Source organism: Cajanus cajan, chromosome 10 (assembly GCF_000230855.2).
Source record: "Cajanus cajan strain Asha chromosome 10, NIPB_CcT2T_4, whole genome shotgun sequence".
Taxonomy (NCBI): domain Eukaryota; kingdom Viridiplantae; phylum Streptophyta; class Magnoliopsida; order Fabales; family Fabaceae; genus Cajanus; species Cajanus cajan.
This window is the reverse complement of record NC_138526.1, coordinates 41,212,883-41,233,007: the sequence shown is the minus strand read 5'-3', so window position 1 is coordinate 41,233,007 and position 20,125 is coordinate 41,212,883. Positions and strand designations below refer to the sequence as shown.

The window sequence follows — 20,125 nt, the reverse complement described above, 5'->3', positions numbered from 1 at the left end:
ATTAATTTGTACAAGTTATACTGACAACATAAATATACATTTCGGTAGCCTACTCATCAGAACTTCACAGTTAAGCGTGCTTGACCTGGAGTAGTACAGGGATGGGTGACCTTCTGGGAAGTTTCCCAGAAATTGCACAAGTAAGGATAAAACACGCTAAATAGTGAAATATTGTGAAATAGAACTCTTGAGAAGCCAAATATGAAGATTGTTACATTAATAAATTTATTAAAATTAAAAAAAATTATAATTTTCGACGGGTAAAAACAGAATCGTAATATTAATTTAGAGACAGTTGGTGCGACAGTTGATGAAAGGGTCGCAATGTTAATATAGAGGCAGTTGGTGCGACAGTTGATGAAAGGGTCGCAATTCCAAGTTTGCGACGGTTTGTGCAACGGTTCTGATAACCATCGCAAAATTGCCTGGTGACGGACAATTCTGCAACGGTTCCCAAACCGTCGCAATGTTATCTTTGTGGCAGTTCTAACCGTCGCAATGTAGGCCATATAACCGTCGCAAAATCGTCATTTTCTTGTAGTGAATCTCTCAAGTTTCAATAACAATACGAAATAAGATGTAGCCATATATAGGAAGAGAATATCATTGTCGAACCCTACATCACCGTACTGCAACACGTGAGAGCCATAGTATGCACCTCCATATAAAGTGTTATCTGTAACCCAAAAACATAGTAGTAAAGGTATCAATCACACAACTCTTAACACATACCAATGTTTGTCCATAAAATTAGACCACGAATTTAACAAAAACAACAACAAAAATAAATCTCACTTATAACTAAGAAATCAAGGAATTGAATTATATTCTTCGATTTATATCCTCCAGAAAGCATAAGAATGAAATTAAGGGTGAAATTCAAGATGCAAGAGGGCACATATTCTATGCTCTGCTGGTTTTTTTGCTTAACTTGAGAACTCATGTGATTGGTTTTCATTTTTTTTCTTGTTCAATGATCCACAATTGTTTAACCTTTCATTCAATGATGCACTTTTACTCTTGTAAGAAGCATTTTACTATTTCTGCATGAATTTGTGCATGTTAAACTAGACAAATACCAAGCATATTTGATTTCTCACTAATTGAAGCAATCAAAATCTCTTTACTCTGTTAATTCTGTAACCGGGTATTAGTCACCATTGAAAATCTCTTAACTAAATTGTTATAAAATACATGTACTTGGGTAATAAATCACAAAACTGTTCTATTTTATTGATTGTTTTTAATCAATGGTGATAACTTTACATTTTATCCTTTAAAGGGTGTCCCTCACATTAAAGAAACTAAATCCAAGTTTAATCATAACCTCAGAAGAACATTCTCACAGCTAGGTATGAAAGCATATAATATAACATAAAATATTGTTGTTAAAGCATGTAACATTCTTACAAGTTGCTCTGTACTTGTTCATGATGGCAGTGCAAGGGTAAATAAATAGTAAAAGGAATTTATTTATACCTACCTGTTCACATCAACATAAACATTGCTAAACAAAATTTTTAATTTATTGTGAAGAAAAATATTAATGGATTATTAACTAAATGAAAAATGAAGAAAGGTAGTCAAAAATAAATTCATTGATATGGCTCTATAGTATGGTTTAGGTGTTTCTGAAATTTTTTAAAAAACAAAAGAGTTGGATAAAGGTGACTTAACAATAAAATGAAAACAAAAGTTGTTTAACCTTTTCTTGTAAGTTATTTTCTTTCCGTGGAAAGTTTTTAATGGTTACAAACTGATGGCTACCACCTGCAAGGAAAGGTTTATATTAATAATTAATTATATAAAATAAAATTAACCATTTTTACAAGTTTTTACTTGTGGAGTACTTAAACCAAAACAACCAGTAAACAAAAGCGCAAGCTATAATTCAATAATATGAACAGAAACACACACACACCACATGCTTACCAAACCAGGATATGGTGCTGGATAAGTTCAAAAGGCAAAAATAAAAAACAAAAAACTTAAGCTTTAATTAGATCATTTTATTATATTCATAATCATATAGCTTCTTATGAGCTTGGCACCTGAAGGCACGTATGACCAACTAAAGCATACCCACCTATCAATAAGGCTAACAAAAAGGATTCAAAGTTCAAGCTCACAACATTAGGAAAAAATAAACAGAATTTACTGACCTCTACACATCTTCTGAAAGCAAAGTCCAATCCTCATCCATGTACTAGATCATTCTACAGGTAGACATTTGAAAAGTAAATCAGTGTAATTACGATTATATATCATGCAAGAGAAAAATAAGGAATATAAAATATACCTGAATCATATGCAATACAACAATTCAACTTTGAACAAAGGAATAGAGAGCATACGCAGCACAAGGAGGCAAATGTGGATCGCTACACCAGCCTGGTTTCTCTTCTGTAATCCTATTTTCCAACACATACAAAAATGTGTTAATACTAGGAACACGTGAAGACATGATAAAAAAAAGCACCTTATTACATCAATGACTAAAGTTAGAAAGAAAGCAAGGGCAAAGGAATACATGTGAACTTCTTTGTCACCCCTCCTTTTTGTCATCTCCCATGTCAATCCATTATTGGGCTCAAGACCAGGTTGAGAGATCTCCAAACCATGTTTTTTCACTAAATTAATATACCTGGTGAATAGAATAGAGTTAATTAATCAAACTAAAAGTTGCAGTGTCAAATATGAGCAAGCTAGACAGACAAAAATAATACTTGTTTCCATTAAGTGTTCTATTCCAAGATCTTCGTCCCAAATAAAAATATATTCATAGGCTGAAACTATATCAGGGTGCAAAAATATTTTAGCATACCACCTGCACAACACCAAGTATGAGAAAATTGTATAAAAGTAAAGGAGTAAGGCAAAAAGATCACCACTCTCAATAACGATAAGGTCTTTTAAGAACCCCAAAGTTAAATATGATCACAAACAAATAGGCTTCCCATGCTCAATCCTGACGACTTCCACAAGTTAAATGTAAAAAAATGATAGGAAAAAATTATACCATTTTGCTTGTTTCCTTGCACTAATATGGATTGCATTCCTTGACCACTCAAATTGATCCCATTCACTAGTCCGACCATCATAATGAAAGAGCAAAATTGCAAAATCATCAGAAAACTACAGAACGATTTCACAGTCAACAATTTTGAAGAAAATACGAAATGGTAAATATACAAATAAATTCATATATATGAGAGTAGTTAATCTCTATAACCTTCACTTTAATATCAATTTTTCCAGGTGCACCAAATTGACGTTCATCTGGTCCATACTCGTTCTCTTTCTATCAATTAAAATGTATTATTAAAATAAAGAGACTAAATTAAGCATCATCGTTATTCTAATTGGCTAAATAAACTTTATAGTAAAGAAATATGAAGAGTGAAAAAAATCAATAATATGAATAAGTTATGCACTCTTGAATTTACCTGTGATATAATTATTGGACCACCCTGGGATTGAAACAACCTCTCTGCTTTCATCAAGTTAACAATCTTAGTTGTGAAATTTTGCATTTCCGCCTACACACATCGTGACAAATTTTTGTATGGTTGATTATATGATTCAATTCAACAATTCATTAAACTAGTTTTAATCAACCCATAATATTATGCAAAATAATTAGAATTAGTGCGGGTCCAAAATGAAAACTCCAACCTTGAAAGGCTCGTTGTCAGTTCAGAAAGCAATGTTTGGAACATACTTGAGCCAAACAGGAAATCCCCTGAACATAAAATAGATCATGTGACCTTTGAGAGATCCCTAAGAATCATTATTTTCCTTTTGATACCAAAGAATTTTCCCCTTCCCTAGAGAAGGTGTACATTTACATCGTTAAAATCATTGCCCAAAGTTCCATTCAGCACATATGAAGGGACCAATACAGAGATGAACATAAAGGCCTGCTTGCTGCACCAGCTTCACGAACTTAACCAAGTCATACCTATCTTCAAAATAGTATTGAAAATTTTCAACATTACATAAAAACTCAATGAGAAATTTTCACTTTAAACTTTTTATTTGTAAACAAAAAAACAAAGATTAGACATATTCTTTTTTTCACAAGCATGGTCCTTAAAAGGGCATAACTATTCCGACCATACATTAAACTAAACATCTCCCGACAAGAATTAGAACCATGGTTTATTAGGATACACGAGACTAGCTAGAAAAGCCAATAAAAATAAAAATTATTGAAATGTATTTGCATTACTTTTCCAGGATAAGGTTTATGTCCATTCTAGAACACATAAGTCTGAATAACATCAAGGCCTCCATCTTTGGCCTTTTGAATAAGGTCTGGCCACATCTGCAGTAAACAAACATGATTTATGATGCATGCATGGATGAAAAACCAAAACAAATGCAACAAAAAAGTGAATAAAAAAAATCAAAATTTGATGCAGCATGATGGAAATTTGGAGTGGAGTGAGTACTTGGGGTGTGCTTCTTGGGTAGTGAATGGAGCCAGAGATCAAAATTCTTCTCTTGCCATCAACTATAATGGCTCTGTGGTCATAAGTCACAAAGGTAGTGACACCACAAACCCACAAAAACAACAGCATCAACGCCACCCCATGAAACATTCTCTTCCCCATTGAACTCTGTTGCTATGTTTCTCAAACTAACAATGGTGTGCTTCTTTTCTTTACAAATAAAAATTTATATTTTACTTTGTCTCACGGGATTTCACTTTAATGGTAGGCTTTGATTCTGTAAAACCAGAGAATAAGAAGAGGGAAAAATAGTTGGTATGAAAATAATGCACAAACATACTTATATATAAAAATAACCCACCATCGAGTTAATGTCGAAGCTGCAATAGCCTGACCTTACAAGCGCCTCAAACCCTCCAAGTCAACACGAGCGATCATCATCGTAGACTCTGAAGAGAATGGGATCCGCCTTGTCCATAACATCTGCACGGAGGTCATCAAGACCAACAACCTCGTCTTTGTAGAGGCGATCGTCAAGCAGAACGGCTTCCTCACAGTGTTGTAGGTCGACGCCGTGTAGAAGGTGGCTACCCACTTTCACTATCCCATTACATCACCTCTTGGGTTTGGGTTTGGTTGCATGTGAGAGAACGATTAGGTAGAAGGGGGAGAACAGGATTAGGGATTTGTGACAATGTACAAAGGGTTTAGTTGCGCACGATTTGATCCCGAGACACTACATCGGTCATCGGATAACCGATGTAAAACATCATACATTACATCGTTTTTACGTGTAACTGATGTAAATCTACTGACCTTTTACGCTTATTTACAAAAATACCACCTTATTTTATTTTTACATCGGTTTTATGTTAACCGATGTAAAATAGTATTTTTTTAGTAGTGGATGTAATAATCTCCGGAATGAGACAAAAAGATGTTAAGATCTACCCTTACCAACTCCAGATTTTTTCTCAACAATTTGGTCTTTGCCAGATGAAGTCCCTTCCTCTTCGACGAAAAGAAAGTATTGACGCTGATATTTGTGTCGAGAAAGGAAATTATAAGGAAGTTTTGAATTTTATTTTACGTCCTGAGAAACAATTTAGACTCACACCTTTCACTTTTTCCCCTTCTTTCTTAGTCTCGAAGTGTTTTCTTCGATGGTGGTGTGAATACTATGTTGATAAAATTCTCAACTTTGATGAATTTTTGAAGAAGCTGATTAACTCTCCTCTTTCTTCGTAGGGCCCGAAACAATCAGGTACTTACAAGAACAAAACCATTATTTATCAATTCGAGCAATTTTTTAAAGTTTGTTATCGACCTGACAATATTGGTCGAACCATCTTTGATGCATCTGTCTCTTTATCGAAAATGGTACAAAGGAACATCCGCTCGAAAAAAGGTGATTATTCCTCGAGGAAAAACTGATTTTGAAAAATTTTGTCCTAAAAACATTCCTTCTCTTCCAAATGCTCGTTTTGATTTAGTTAAACATTTATCTCGCCCTCCTTGGGTGAAGACACTTGACCCATTTTACCTTGAGCGCAAAGAGATTCCTGTAAAGGATCAAGTTACTTATGCGAGATGTTCCGTGTACGATTTTCCTCGAAGGAGATGGTGGCCATTGTCTTGGGTCGATAATACCAATCCTCCTCTTGGTAAATGTCTTTACCTAAAAAAATAAAATTGTCGAATTCCATTTTGTACTTATCTCATCTTTGGCCTTATGTTATGTAGTTGCTATTCCTCAGTGTGTTCCTCAACATGTTGAAGAGACTCCCAACTGGGAAAGTGATGAGGATGATGATAAGGGGTCTTCATTGAAGACTCGAAAAAGAAAAACTGCTTCTGATAAAGCCTCCTTACGTTCTAAGGTATAATTTTTTCCTTTCAACTTAATTCTTTCGATTAACGTAACAATAGTACCTTTTCTAAGTGTTTTTCTATTTCCAGAGTCTTGAGACCACGAAGAAGCAAAAAGATGACTCGACCAGTACCAAGACTGTGAGTGATTTATATTTATTCTTTTATATTTTTCTTTTTCTTACTTTCTTGCTTCTTCAGGTTTCGACCACAAAAAAGCCAGACAAAGGGAAGGGGAAGTTACTGATTCCTCTTCCCAATAAGACTCAAAAGCCTCCTGTTGAGAAACTTCTCAAGGATGCTATGAAATCCATTCCCAAAGTATTAAATTTCTAGCTTAGCTTTTCGCTTACATATTGCTTCAATTCTTCTTCTAAAATTTTTCTTTAATTACAAGATGTCGAGATAATCCAACTCGATTCTTCTCGGGAAATCTTTAGGGATATTCCCCCTCTTACTAGGGCATCACAGCAGATTCGATTTTTTTCGATCTTTACTTTTTTATACTTTTTCCTTCTTCTAACTTCACCATTTTTTGCAGTTGGCCACTCCTCAATTGAACATTGTCGAGGTGGCTTCAATAGAGATTCCTCCTCAAAGTGATGAGGGGAAGGTTCCTTCGTCGGAACCTTTGGTGAACACAGAAACTCTTCACCAATCCTCTCAAGATGAAGCTCCTTCTTTCGAGCTTAAACCTCCAATTGGCCCAGATTGTGGTATGTTTCTTCTTTTATTAATCACTACCAATTGTTGAAAGGAACTTTTTCTTACTCTTTTCTATCTATGCAGATTCCACTGATTCTCCCAAGCCCTTTACTCCTTCTCCTTCGACCCAAGGTGGTGTCGAATCTTCAGTACTAGCACTTTCTTCGATCCCTTCAACTGATTTGGACTTAATTAGTTTTTTCAATGAAGAAGATGAAGAAGTCAACAATATTTTTGACGTTCTTGACAATTGGACAAGTGGTCCTTGTATCTCGGAGAAGGCTCCTGAACTAGTTTCTAAGTCAACTCCTACTTTTCAGCCTCTACTCGAATCTTTCAGGTCGAAGGCCTATGTAGATGACCTCGATCAAGCATTCCTCATTCCAGAATTTAAAATCGAAGTCGAGCAGATGGTGGATGATTTGCTGGCTTACTCAGACCTTCCTCTTGAGATTCACCTCGAGCTTCAAGAATTTATCAAGCCATTCACCCTTGCTTGGGATCTTCGATCTAAATGGTCTATTGCATTTCAAGAAGTGGCCCAAATTGAAGTCGAGAGCGAGGGAGACCGTGCCAAGCTCGAGAATCTTCGACAAGAGTTGCTCTCCATCAGGAAATCAACTGAAGAAATGATTCCTGCTTTGAAGAAATTGCAACAGGAAGAAGATGTCAAAAAGTCTATTGAGGCTCTGCAGCATGAGTTGAATAACTTCCGTTCGAAAAAACAAGCTTTAAAAACTCAAATTCAAGAGGTCATTCAGCGTCAAAAGAGTCTCAAGGAGGAAGGCAAGGTGATCTCTTCGAGACTTGCAAAAACCTTGGAGCAGAAGAAACACTTAGAGACTCAATGTGCTTCTCGAAGACAGAACTTGGATGATGGTTATCAAGCTTATAGAAGTTTTAAATCCAAGTTTTGTAATATTGATTAAATTTAAGAGCATGTCAATTTCTTGTTGTTTTCTATATTTGTTTCACCACAACTCTGGTCTTTTATGGAAGCACTTTAACTATTTACCATTAATTACTTTGCTTACATTAGAATTTATTTCTTTGATCACGTATGCATTTTTCGAATACACTTGATTAATTATAAAGGGTCCTTCCCAATTATAAGACCACTTGCCCAAGTGTCGAGATTTTTGATCCATGGGAAGAATTACTTTTAACACCAAATCTCCAACTCGAAAATTCTGCGCTTTGACTCTCTTATTATATGTTTTCTCGACCCTTTCCTTTTGTTGAACAAGATTTTGCAACGCCATTAACCTTTCTTCCTCCAAAGATACCAACTCATCATACATTAAATTCCAATAATTCTCGATAGGCAAATCATTCTGCTTCTGTATGTGAATTGATTACAAATTAATGTCTATAGGAAGAATGGCCTCATGCCCATACACCAACTTATATGGGGTAGTTTTTGTGGCATCTCTTGGTGAATTTCTATAAGCCCCCAAAACCTGGACAAGTGTTTCGTGCCACCTTCGAGGCTTGCTCGAGATATGTTTCTTAATTAAACCGATAACTATTTTATTAGCAGCTTCTACTTGTCCATTTTCTTGTGCGTAATACGGTGTCGAGGTTACTAATTTAATTCCTCTCAATTGAGCATATTGAGCAACCATTCGACCCGTAAAAACTGTGTCTTGATTAGTAGTAATGGTTTGAGGAATTCCAAACCTTATTATAATATGGTCTTCAACAAAATCAATTATGTCTTTTTTCTCGACTTCCTTCAAAAGGAATTGCCTCAACCCATTTTTGTGAAATAGTCTATGACAACTAATATATATTTATGATTTTTCGAGGAGGGTGGATGAATTTGCCCTATTATATCAATTTCCCAACCTCGAAATGGCCAAGGTTTAATAATCGAATGTAATTCACTTGCTGGTACCCTTTGTATTGGTCCATGTTTTTGACATTCCTCACAGCTCATTGCAAATTCGATACAATCCTTAATCATGGATGGCCAATAGTACCCTTTCCTCGACAAAGTCCACTTCATTTTTTCACCTACTTGATGTGCTCCACATATACCTTCATGTACTTCTGCCATAGCTATATAACTTTCATGATCCCCAAGGCATTTAAATAAAATTTCATCGAAACCCCTCTTGTATAATTTGTTATTCAGCATGACATAATTAAGGGCTTGGAGTTTGATTTTTCTTTCGACTTTCAAATTCGGATTTTGCAGGTATTCGACTAATTCTTTCCTCCAATCTTGCTGGCTCGATGAGCTAATACTTAGACTCTCTAGATGACATATTAGTTCATTCTCCGTATGAATCAGAGATTCGAGACATCCTTTACTCACTTTATACCCTGATGCGATTTGAGCCAATTCATTTGCAATTGAGTTTGCATTTCGAGAAATGTTTTCTAATTCGACCTCATCGAAGGTATTTAACAACTGAATGGCTCGAGTCTTGCATTGGATCAATTTCTCGTTTGAACATTTATACTCCTGAGTTAATTGTAAAATGACAAGTTGAGAGTTGCCTCGAACTACTACATTCTTAGCCCCTAACTTTTTACGGATCTCGAGTCCAGTGATGAGTGCTCGATACTCAGTTTCATTATTTGAGTATCCTTTGTTAGTTTCTAGTGATAATTTGGTAGGAATCCCTTCAGGGGAAATGATTAACAAACCTATCCTAGTGCCTAAGTCATGTTTCGAGCCATCGAAAAATAATTCTCAAGGTTTGGTTGTTATGTAATTGATTTCTTCAGTTATTTTCGAATGATCCACGAGAAAATCCGCAATTACTTTTCCCTTTGTAGATTTTAAAGGCTTGAAAGTTAATGAATATTCAGTTAATGCAAGCGCCCATTTGTCAATTCGAGAATGTAAGACAGGTTTACACAACATGTACTTAATAACATTACTTCGACAAAATACTAAAACATCAAAGGGTCTAAGATAGTACTTCAACTTTGTACAAGCAAAATAAAGAGTTAAACACAATTTCTCTAAAGGAGTATATATATTTTCAACTCCCACTAACAGTCGACTTAAGTAATAAATGACTTTTTCGATGCCATTATCATAATCTTGCGCCAGCATGCCCGCAATGGTCGAATCATTAGCTGAAATATACAACTTCAATTGTCTTTCTTTAGAGGGTGGTGCAATTACTGGAGGATGAGCCAAATAAGTTTTGATTTCCTCGAACGCTTTTTGGTGCTCTTCTTCCATCGAAATTCCTCCTCCTTTTTCAAACGTAATAATGGAGAAAACACTTTAGTTTTGCCAGATAAATTCGATATGAATCTTCTAAGAAAATTTACTTTACCTAAGAGAGATTGAAGTTCTTTCTTGTTCGATGGAGGTCTTGTCTCCATGATAGCCTTAGTCTTGTTCTTATCAACTTCGATCCCCTTTTGGTGTATGATAAATCCTAAGAACTCTCTTGTTGTAACACCAAAAGCACATTTTAGTGGATTCATTTTTAGACCATGTTTCCTCATTCTCTCAAAAGATAGTTTTAGGTGGCATAAGTGTTCCTGTTTTAGTTTCGACCCAATAATTATATCATCGATATACACTTGTACAAACTTACCAATTAAATCATGGAATATCAAATTCATTGCCCTTTGATACGTGGCACCTGCATTCTTTAAACCAATGGCATCATCACCCATTCGTACACGCCTAAAGCTCTTGGACATCGAAAAGCAGTTTTTGACACATCATTGGCTGAAATATAAATTTGGTTATATCCAGAATAACCATCAAGCAAGCTCATAATTTCATTACCTGCAGCAGCATCGATCATAGTCTCAGCAATAGGCATTGGATACTCATCCATGGGGGTAGTTGTGTTAAGATCTCAAAAGTCAATGCACACCCTGATTTTTCTATTTTTCTTGATAACTGGCACAATATTCGAGACCCACTCAGCATATCTCGAAGTCCTAATGAACTTGGCTTTTAATAACCTCTCGATTTCCTCTTTTATCTTTTCAATCACTTCGAGAGCAAATCTTCGAGGATTTTGTTTAACTGGCTTTTTTCCGGGAATCTTAGGTAATCTATGCTCCACTAATCCTCGATCCAATCTAGGCATTTCATCGTAATCCCACGCAAAACAATCTTTATATTCATGCAATACTCGAATCACTTCTTCCCTCAGATTTCCTTGCAAGAGTTTGCTGATATAGGTGATCTTTTTGTTCTTGACGGTACCCAAATTCACTTCCTTGAGTGGATCTTGAGATTCTAACATGTGTTCCTCGTTGGTTGCTCTTTCGAATCCCAATGGTGAATCGTCAAAAATGCAATCTAGCTTTGTTTCCAACTTTTGCCTTTTATCCACTTTCCAATTCTCGACCTCTTGGTCTGTTCGATCAGCCTTTCTTTTTTGTTTTTCTTTTTCCTCGGCCATGGTGGCCGTATTGTCACTTTCACAAACTACGGTCTTCTCGACCACCTGTTCGGCCATATAGGCTGAAATTCGAGCTAGGTAGCTCGAATACAAGTCTTGGTGTTTCATTCCTGCTCTTGAGCTGATTCTTTCTCGGCTCGAATCATAAATCCTCTCTTTACATCCCAGCAAAACAGTTTTTTGATACATTGTTCTTCATCCATCATGCCAGCATTATGGGCATCGAAAGGTTTGGTTTTTGCAAATGCAGTTAGTTGTTGATCCGCAAAATACATACCTACCTCATACTCTTTCTGATCAGCATTGAGCACTTCTAACCCTTCATCATCATTCCAAAAGAAGATCTTTTGATGAACGGTCGAAGGTACGGCTCCTACCCTGTGAATCCATTCACGTCCCAACAAGACATTGAAATTTGCCTTCGATGGAGTCACAATAAACATGGTTATTCTCTTTACACTTCCAATTTGCACATCGAGCAAAATCATGCCCTCAGGTTGTGATGACTTTTCGGCATAATCTGAGATCAGGATATTATGAGGCTTTAAATCAGCCGTGTTTTTCCAAATCTCTTCAGCATGGTCCTCGGAAGTATGTTTATGGCTGCTCCTCCATCAACCAATACCTTGTTTACTTCATGGCCCTCAATCAACAAAGCTAACAGTAAAGGCTTAAGATGAGCCTTCATGTCTTCCGTAGGGGAGTCGAACACAACTGAGTTAAACTTAGGAATAACTCGAGAAATTTGGTTAACCCACACAATTTTTGACTCGTAGTTAGGATCATCGAAAAAATCCTCTCGATGGATATCCTCTTGCTCATTAACAGACTCCATGGCCCCAACATACTCAGAAGGCAGAATTGACACTATCCCACAAATTTCTTCCAGAGAATCATTGAAACCACTCTCGAAATAATTAGTTATCAAATCCTCATCATCTTCCATGAATTTCTGAGATGATTCACCCTTTTGTAGCACTGGGATCGAAAAATGATTTCCTCTAAAACCTTCAAATGTAGCCTTCTTCATTCTCTACTGCCTCCTCCACTGAGTCTTTGTCAGGTTGTTGAAAGGTTGTCGAAAGCCACGCCCATAACTTTCAGACATGCTCGAGAACTTGCCAGGAGCTCTAGACACATTCGAGAATTTTTCGGGAATTCCTTGGAATGTAGGCCCATGATAAGTGTCTAATTAGTTTGATGAAATTTAAATTTGAGACACTTATCTAGCACACTTTTTGTATATATATTGATATAATTTTGGCAAATACATTAAGAATCAAATAGGGGCTCTTAATTTACATTATTACATGGAGTGATGAGTTTTTGATCAGATTTTCCTCTTATTTTGTAGTTTTTGAAATCTGGAGGTAAACGGCTTAGCACCTTGAAACGGCTGAGCGCTTTCAAGCCAGAGAGCTCAACAAATGCAGCAAAGGAGAGGTGCTCAGCCACTCTAAGGCGCTGAGCGGTTTTGGCCCTGGAAGAAGGAGTGTTCTCTGCCTCCTAGGCGCTCAGCAGATATGAAGCGCCCAGCCCCTTGTGCTTGATTAACAATGAAGAATCTCTCAGGCGCTCAGCGGATTTGAACGGCTCAGCCCTTCAGATTAATTCATGGTGAAGAATTCTTCAAACCGCTCAGCCGTTTCAAGGTGTTGAGCGGATTCTTCTCTTTCCTGCCTATTCTGTTTTAATTCTAGCACTTATAAAAGGGCAGAGGATTGAGAAAAGGGGGGATCACAATCTGTACGAAGAGAAGAACAGAGAGAAACCAGGAACAGAGCACTTTGGAGCTCGTGGGGACGCGATTCTTTAGAGGATCTCTTTCTTCTACTTTTCATCTTGTTGTTTTGTGATTTCTTGTACCATGGAGAGCTAAAGCTCTAGGTTTGGGATTAATGTAGTCATCAAACTCCTGTGTATTCCTCTTTGATTTATATATATATCTCATCTATTACTCAATGTCAGTGATTTGTATTCTGATTTTAATGCTTTGATAAACTGATCATTTATCTTTGATCTTGGATTTAGAATTTGGTTGGAAAACATTTTCTGAATCTAGACTTGAAACAAATCACCTATTAGTTTTGAGAGTCAGGGTTGGTCTTGAAATTAATAGTTGCAACAAGTTCTGATTCTTAATGCGAGATATTGAACTGAATGAAGTGAGGAATCATTCATTGAGTTAAATATCTCAGAATTTCTTATGCCAAGGGATTGGGTTTGAATGAAAATAGAGAACTCAATGGCAATGAGTAATGGAATCATTTGATAGAATCATTAGGAATACATAGGAGGGAGATTGATGAATTTAATCCCAAACTGTTTCTCATATCTGTTTTTCCGCAAGTTAAATTATCTTTTGGTTACTTAGGTTTGATCAATCATCCATATCAAAAATTGAATATGTGTAATTACCCAAGTTTTACATTCATAAGCATCAATTAGTATAATAGAAATCATAGCTTATCTCACAAGTCCCTAAGGTTCGACAACCTTTTAATCATACTACAGAGACTTGGGTGCGCTTGCCTAAAAAAACCAACAGCCCAGCATAATTCATGACTTGTTTTCCTCGACCCATTCCAACCATTTGTCTTGGTGGGGCATTCATTTTCTCACTGGGACGTTAGCATTTGGCACAAAGGTATTGCCAAATTTTGATGAGTTGTGCATCTCCATCTTACCCATAGGGGCATTATACTGAGGCATATGTACCTGCCTTATTGTCAGTCCAGTGTTCGACCCAATATTGGATTTAGCCTTCTGTCGAAGTTTTTCAGCTTTGTAGTTTTTCATGACCTCCGATTCCTCGAAGCCTTAGCAGCGGTTCTGTCGAAAATAACACTGCATCGAGGGCACAACATGACTTCCCTATCAGCATCCTTTTTCTTAGATAGGAACTCGACCAAACTATCTCCCTCCTCCGGATAGATAGGTTCTTCCTCTTTAGCAAAGTCATCCAACAGTTCCTCGAGTTTTTCATCAGAAATAGGCTTAACATTCTCATCTTCTTCGATGCTTACTTCGACCATGTTGATTCCCATCGAAACGGGCTCTATATACCCAGTATGAGCTGCAAATGGATCAGTGTCCACTTTCATGTCCTTTTCCTCGAAGGCCAAACGACCTTCAGTGATTGCCTTCTCGATCATATCCCTGAAACGCACACAATTATTAGTCCAATGACCATACAAATTATGATACTTACAAAATTTCTTTCCTTTTCTTTGTTCGAATGGGGAATTTTGTGGTTTTCTGAGAGTGCGATCTGCTTATCTTTTAATAAAATATCAAATATTTTATCTACCTTAGTCACATCGAAACTATATCTCTTAGTCGAACTCCCTTCGATATTATCTCCTGGTTTTAACATTTGACATTGATAAGTAGGACCAAGACGTAATTCAACAATATTAACCTCAAAATCCTCACTCGAACCTTCATAATTAATATCATCACCTATCTATGTGTTTGTGTTTTCTAAATAGGCTACCTTTTCTTTTCGAACAAATCTGTCAAACTTCCTTAATCTTTCTTTTTCTAACTTAATTTGCTCGATCTTCCTTACTTTCTCTGCTAATTGGGCCATATCTCTTAGTTGTTCATTTACTAATTTTTTACATATTGAGAAATCTAACTCTATTGCAGCAATCTTGACTAATTCATGTTCAGGTATATTAGTATAACATCGAGATTGTAACTGCCTGAACCTATTCAGATAGTCATCTAACGTTTCCTGGTTTTGTCTCTTAACATTCATTAAATCGACTATACTGACTTTGGTTTCTCCTCGAAAAAATGTTCATGAAAGTTACCTTCCAATTGAGCCCAAGTGTTTATTGAATTAGGTGGCAATGTTGTGAACCATGTAAAAGCATGCTTAGTTAGCAAACTCGGAAAATACTTCATTTTTAAATATTCACTGTTCGCTAAATCTCCACATTCAACTAAATATCTAGTTATATGTTCGAGAGTGGACTCATTCAATTCTCCAGCAAATTTTGAAAATTTAGGGACTTTTGCCCCCCTAGGCAATTCTAGCTGAGTTATATATTCTAGAAAAGCATACACAAAATAGGGACGTTCATTTCGACCCACCTCGAAACCATGCCTATTTAAGACTACGATTTAGTCTAAGTTATCCTCAATCGGTTTTTTGTGTATGATATACAAAAACAAATACTTGAATAATCGATTTTTTGTGTATGATATACAAAATCGGTTACTAGAATAACCAATTTTGTAGTTAATACAAAAGAATCGCTTATCTAACAACTGATTTTATATGTTTTTTAACATTTGAAAATCTCTTTTCGTAAGTAGACCACAATATATAAGGGTAGGATGGTAAAAATATCTACACCCGCAAGTATTTGTAGGTAAAATCTGCTACGAATAATAAACGAATAAGCTAATTGGGTACCCGCGGATAATGGGGACAGATAATTTTTTACCCGTTTAGAAACGGGGCGGGGGCGGGTATGATGATATTTATACTCGCGGGTACCTGTTTAATAATATTTCTTAAATATCTTAATTTCTTGTACCACATAACCCTAAAACTATACTCTCTCATCTTATTTTCTTACAAAAGTGGGGTTGATTAAGTTATCAACATGTGTTAAGCATGTTATAGAATTATGTTGGATGTAATTTGATTAATTTTCTAGCTTTGATAGGACCAATAAGATTTATGTATTTTAAGTTGTTTACTTTCGTTTAGAATTATGAGATTGAATTATTATAGCTTTGTGATATGAGACTTTCACTTACTTGTGAGATTGATGTATATTAAGTTATTGATTATCTTGCATTTTTATTATTATTTCCACAAAATTAACGTTAAATACAAGTTCAAAATTAACATTGAATTTTTTTTAATAATTCAATGACATTAAATATAAACTTAAAATTATTTGTAATATAATTTTTTTAATTTCTTAAAAAATTTATAAATATCCATGGATATCCATGGGTATTCAAGAAATTCATGGATACCTGCTTAATGGATACCTGCTTAATGGATACCCTCGCGGATATAAGATGGGTGTGGGGCCAATTTTCATCCAGCGAGGCGGGGACGGGTTTACTATTATACCCGCCCCCATGGGGCCCCATTGCCATCCCTATATAAGGGTCCTCTCATTTTCCCGGTTAAAAAAGATGCCTCCACGCTCCAATATGTAATGTGACACTCTCTACCCCACATACGTAATACACAATAAATATAAAGTACATTCTTGAGCAAATAAAACTTTTTAATCGAAACAAGGTTCCAAACCACATAGATGGAGAGTTCACATTCATATTTCGCAAATTATAGTCCAATGCAGAAATGATGACAAAATAAAATATTAACCTTTCCAAAACACAATAACAGTAATGAAACTCCAATGCTAATCCTAACTAAGTCCCGATGTCACATGTCCTATCAGAGCACACCCCACAATGAGACTTAAACCTCATCACCAATATCCTCATATTGATGATCATGTGCAACATAATAAAAATACACATAGAGCAACAAAGGAGTGTGTGGTTTTCTGAGCAAGCACACCCAAGTCTCTGTAGTATAGTAAAAAGGTTGTCGGTCCTCAGGGACTTGTGAAGTAGATTTTGATTTCCATTACACTAATTGTTACTCGTAAATTCAAAGCTTGAATAATCACACATGTCAAATATTTGATGTGAGCAGCAATTTAAACTTAAGTAACCAAAATCAAGTTAAATTTAAGGAAAACAAATATGAGAAATAGTTGGGATTAAATTTCATCAATCTCCCTCCTATGTATTCCTAATGATTCTTGCAAATGATTCCATTACTCATTGCCATTGAATTCTCTATATTCATTCAGAGCCAATTCCTTGGCATAAGAAATTCTAAGATATTTAACTCACTGAATGATTTCTCACTTCATTCAGTTAAATGTCTTGCATTAAGAACCAGAACTTGTTGCAACTATTAATTTCAAAACTAGGGATGGCAACGGGGCGGGTCGGGTACGAGTTTCATGATACCCATTCCCGTTCCCACGAGTCAAACCCATCCCCGTCCCCGTACCCGTACCTAGGGATGGTAATGGGGGCCCATGGGGGCGGGTAATAGTAAACCCGCCCCCGCCCTGCTAGATGAAAATTGGCCTCATATCCACGCGAGTATCCATTAAGCAAGTATCCATGAATTTCTTGAATACCCGTGGATATTCATGGATATTTATAAATTTTTTAAGAAATTAAAAAATTATATTACAAATAATTTAAAGTTTATATTTAATGTAATTGAAATATTAAAAATAAAAATTCAATGTTAATTTTGAACTTGTATTTAACGTTAATTTTGTTGAAATAATAATAAAAATACAAGATAATCAATAACTTAAAATACATCAATCTCACAAGTTAAAGTCTCATCACAAAGTTACAATAATTCAATCTCATAATTCCAAATGAAAGTAAATAACTTAAAATACATAAATTTTATTGGTCCAATCAAAAATAGAAAATTAATCAAATTACATCCAACATAATTCTATAACATGCTTAACACATGTTGGTAACTTCATCAACCTCACTTTTGTAAGAAAAAAAGATGAGAGAGTGTAGTTTTAGGATTATGTGGTACAAGGATAATTAGGATATTTAAGAAATATTTTTAAATGGGTATTCGCAAGTATGGATATCATCATACCCACCCCCGCCCCGTTTATAAATGGGTAAAAAATTATCCGTCCCCATTATTCGCGAGTACCCAATTAACCTATCCATTTATTATCCATAGCGGATTTTACCCGCATATACCCGCAGGTACGGGTATTTTTGCCATCCCTACCCGTACCCGTCGAGTATGTGATTTTCATCACCATCCCTCTCCCTGTCAATTTTGTATTTTTTGTAAAAAAAATATGATATTTTTAAATTATTTTTTATTATATTATAATTATAATTAGGTTATTTCTCTATCTCATATTATAATAAATAACCACACATAAAAAAATATTAAAATTCTTTAATATAATTAAATTAAAAGTGGGTATTAAATTAAAAATGGAAATGGGTATGGGTACGGATACGGGACGGGTAAGTACATACATGTACCCGTACCCGGTCACACCGGGTATTTCCCGTCAAAGTCGGGACGAGTTCGGGTATTACCCGTGGGTATGAGTATATTTGTCATTCCTATTCAAAACCATTCCTGGCTTTCAAAACTATTAGGTGATTTGTTTCAAATCTAGATTCAGAAAATGTTTTCCAACCAAATTTTAAATCCGAGGTCAAAGATAAATGATCAGTTTATCTAAGCATTAAGAACAGAATACAAATCACTTACACTGAATAATAGATGTAATATATATATATATATATATATATATATATATATATGAATCAAAAAGGAATACACAGGAGTTCGATGACTACATCAATCCCAACCCAAGAGCTTTAGCTCTCCATAGAAGAAATCACAAGCTGGAAATAGCTAGATGAAAGGTAGAAGAAAAGAGATTGATCCAAAGAACTGTGTTCCCACAAGCTCCAAGGTGCTCTATTTCATTTTCCTTCTCTGTTCTTCTCTCGTGCCACTTACGATTCATTATTTTCTCTCCCCTCTACCCTTTTATAGTTGTTGGAATCAAAACAAAGTAGGCAAGAAAGAGAAAGAACCGCTCAACGCCTGGAAATGGCTGAGCGGATTGGAGAATCCTTCATCATGAAGTAATCCAAAGGGCTGAGCCCTTTCTATCCGCTAAGCGCCTGGGAGACTCCTTTACCCTTAAGTAATCCAAAGGGCTGAGCCCTTTAAATCCGCTGAGCCCTTTTTCCACTACTCCAATAATTGCTTATGGCCTTAAAAGCATTCAACCCTTTAAAAGGGCTGAGTCATTTGCTTCTAGAAACTCCTTCTTGTTCCAATCTTCAAAATCTGCAAAATAAAGGGAAATTTTGATTAGAAAAATCATCACTCCATATAATGACTTCAATTAAGAGCCCCTTTTTTATTCCATGTGTATTTGCCATAATTTTACAATTATATCCAAAAATTTTGTGCTAGATAAGTGTCTTAAATTAATATTTTAATTAGCCTAATTAGACACTTATCAGAGTGAGAAACATCTCACTCTGGTTCAGATGTAGAAATAAATGTTAGGCAACGCACAGACAATCATAACAAATATGACACAATTTATACATAACCAAGCATAACTCTCAAGTTATAGATACATTAGAATACATATACATTCACTTATCATGCAATAATGTCATGGACTCGACTCATAAATGCATGCATGTCGTGCCATATAGAAGTTTCACATTTCTCATCATTGGTATGCTGCTACAACAACATACCTGGGGGCACATTCATTCATGAATACATCACTGGTGACCAAAGGTACACCTAGAATAGCTCAATACATCACAGACATGCGACCTAAGCAGCACACCTGGAATAGATCATTTAATCACTGGTGACCCAAGATACACCTGAAATAGCTCAATACATCACTGGCATGCGGCCTAAGTGGCACACCTGGAATAGATAATTTCATCATTGGTGACCCAAGGTACACTTGGAATAGCTCAATCATCATTGACATGCGGCCTAAGTGGCACACTTGGAATAAATCATTTCATCACTGGTGACCCAAGGTACACCTGGAATAGCTCAATACATCACTAGCATGCAGCCTAAGCGGCACACCTGGA

At 35.9% G+C, this 20,125-nt stretch overlaps 1 protein-coding gene across 20 annotated transcripts; it reads right to left on the bottom strand.

Annotated features, from left to right (window-relative positions):
* Window positions 1–202: 202 nt before the first annotated feature.
* Window positions 203–5,211, bottom strand: LOC109815107 (uncharacterized). 20 transcript variants are annotated; one of them, XR_014430062.1, is made up of 11 exons: window positions 4,816–5,211; window positions 4,455–4,731; window positions 3,676–4,327; window positions 3,447–3,539; window positions 3,233–3,301; window positions 3,020–3,135; window positions 2,531–2,644; window positions 2,355–2,411; window positions 2,163–2,216; window positions 1,706–1,770; window positions 203–676 (listed from the first exon to the last, which is right to left on the bottom strand). XR_014430062.1 is itself a non-coding variant. In XM_083065284.1 (10 exons), exons 4-9 carry the CDS (start codon window positions 3,531–3,533, stop codon window positions 2,207–2,209), a joined length of 453 nt encoding a protein of 150 aa, XP_082921410.1. In that variant the 5' UTR covers window positions 3,534–3,539; window positions 3,676–4,327; window positions 4,455–4,731; window positions 4,816–5,210; the 3' UTR covers window positions 203–676; window positions 2,163–2,206. The 20 variants fall into 20 exon arrangements, 1 of the variants encoding a protein (XP_082921410.1); XR_014430067.1 differs by lacking the exon at window positions 1,706–1,770 and adding an exon at window positions 2,727–2,827 and having other exon boundaries at window positions 2,300–2,411; window positions 3,233–3,297; window positions 4,816–5,209; XR_014430068.1 differs by lacking the exon at window positions 1,706–1,770 and adding an exon at window positions 2,727–2,827 and having other exon boundaries at window positions 2,300–2,411; window positions 3,020–3,085; window positions 3,233–3,297; window positions 4,816–5,209.
* Between the last annotated feature and the right edge of the window lie 14,914 nt (window positions 5,212–20,125).

What these genes read in the sequence shown, in the direction of transcription:
- LOC109815107 (XM_083065284.1), bottom strand. Translation starts at nt 3,533, where the DNA reads ATGCAAAATTTCACAACTAAGATTGTTAACTTGATGAAAGCAGAGAGG. An exon ending in AAATTGATATTAAAGTGAAG is followed by an intron (nt 3,136 to 3,232) that starts GTTATAGAGATT and finishes ATCGTTCTGTAG; the next exon opens with TTTTCTGATGATTTTGCAAT. An exon ending in GGTGACAAAGAAGTTCACAT is followed by an intron (nt 2,412 to 2,530) that starts GTATTCCTTTGC and finishes GTTGGAAAATAG; the next exon opens with GATTACAGAAGAGAAACCAG.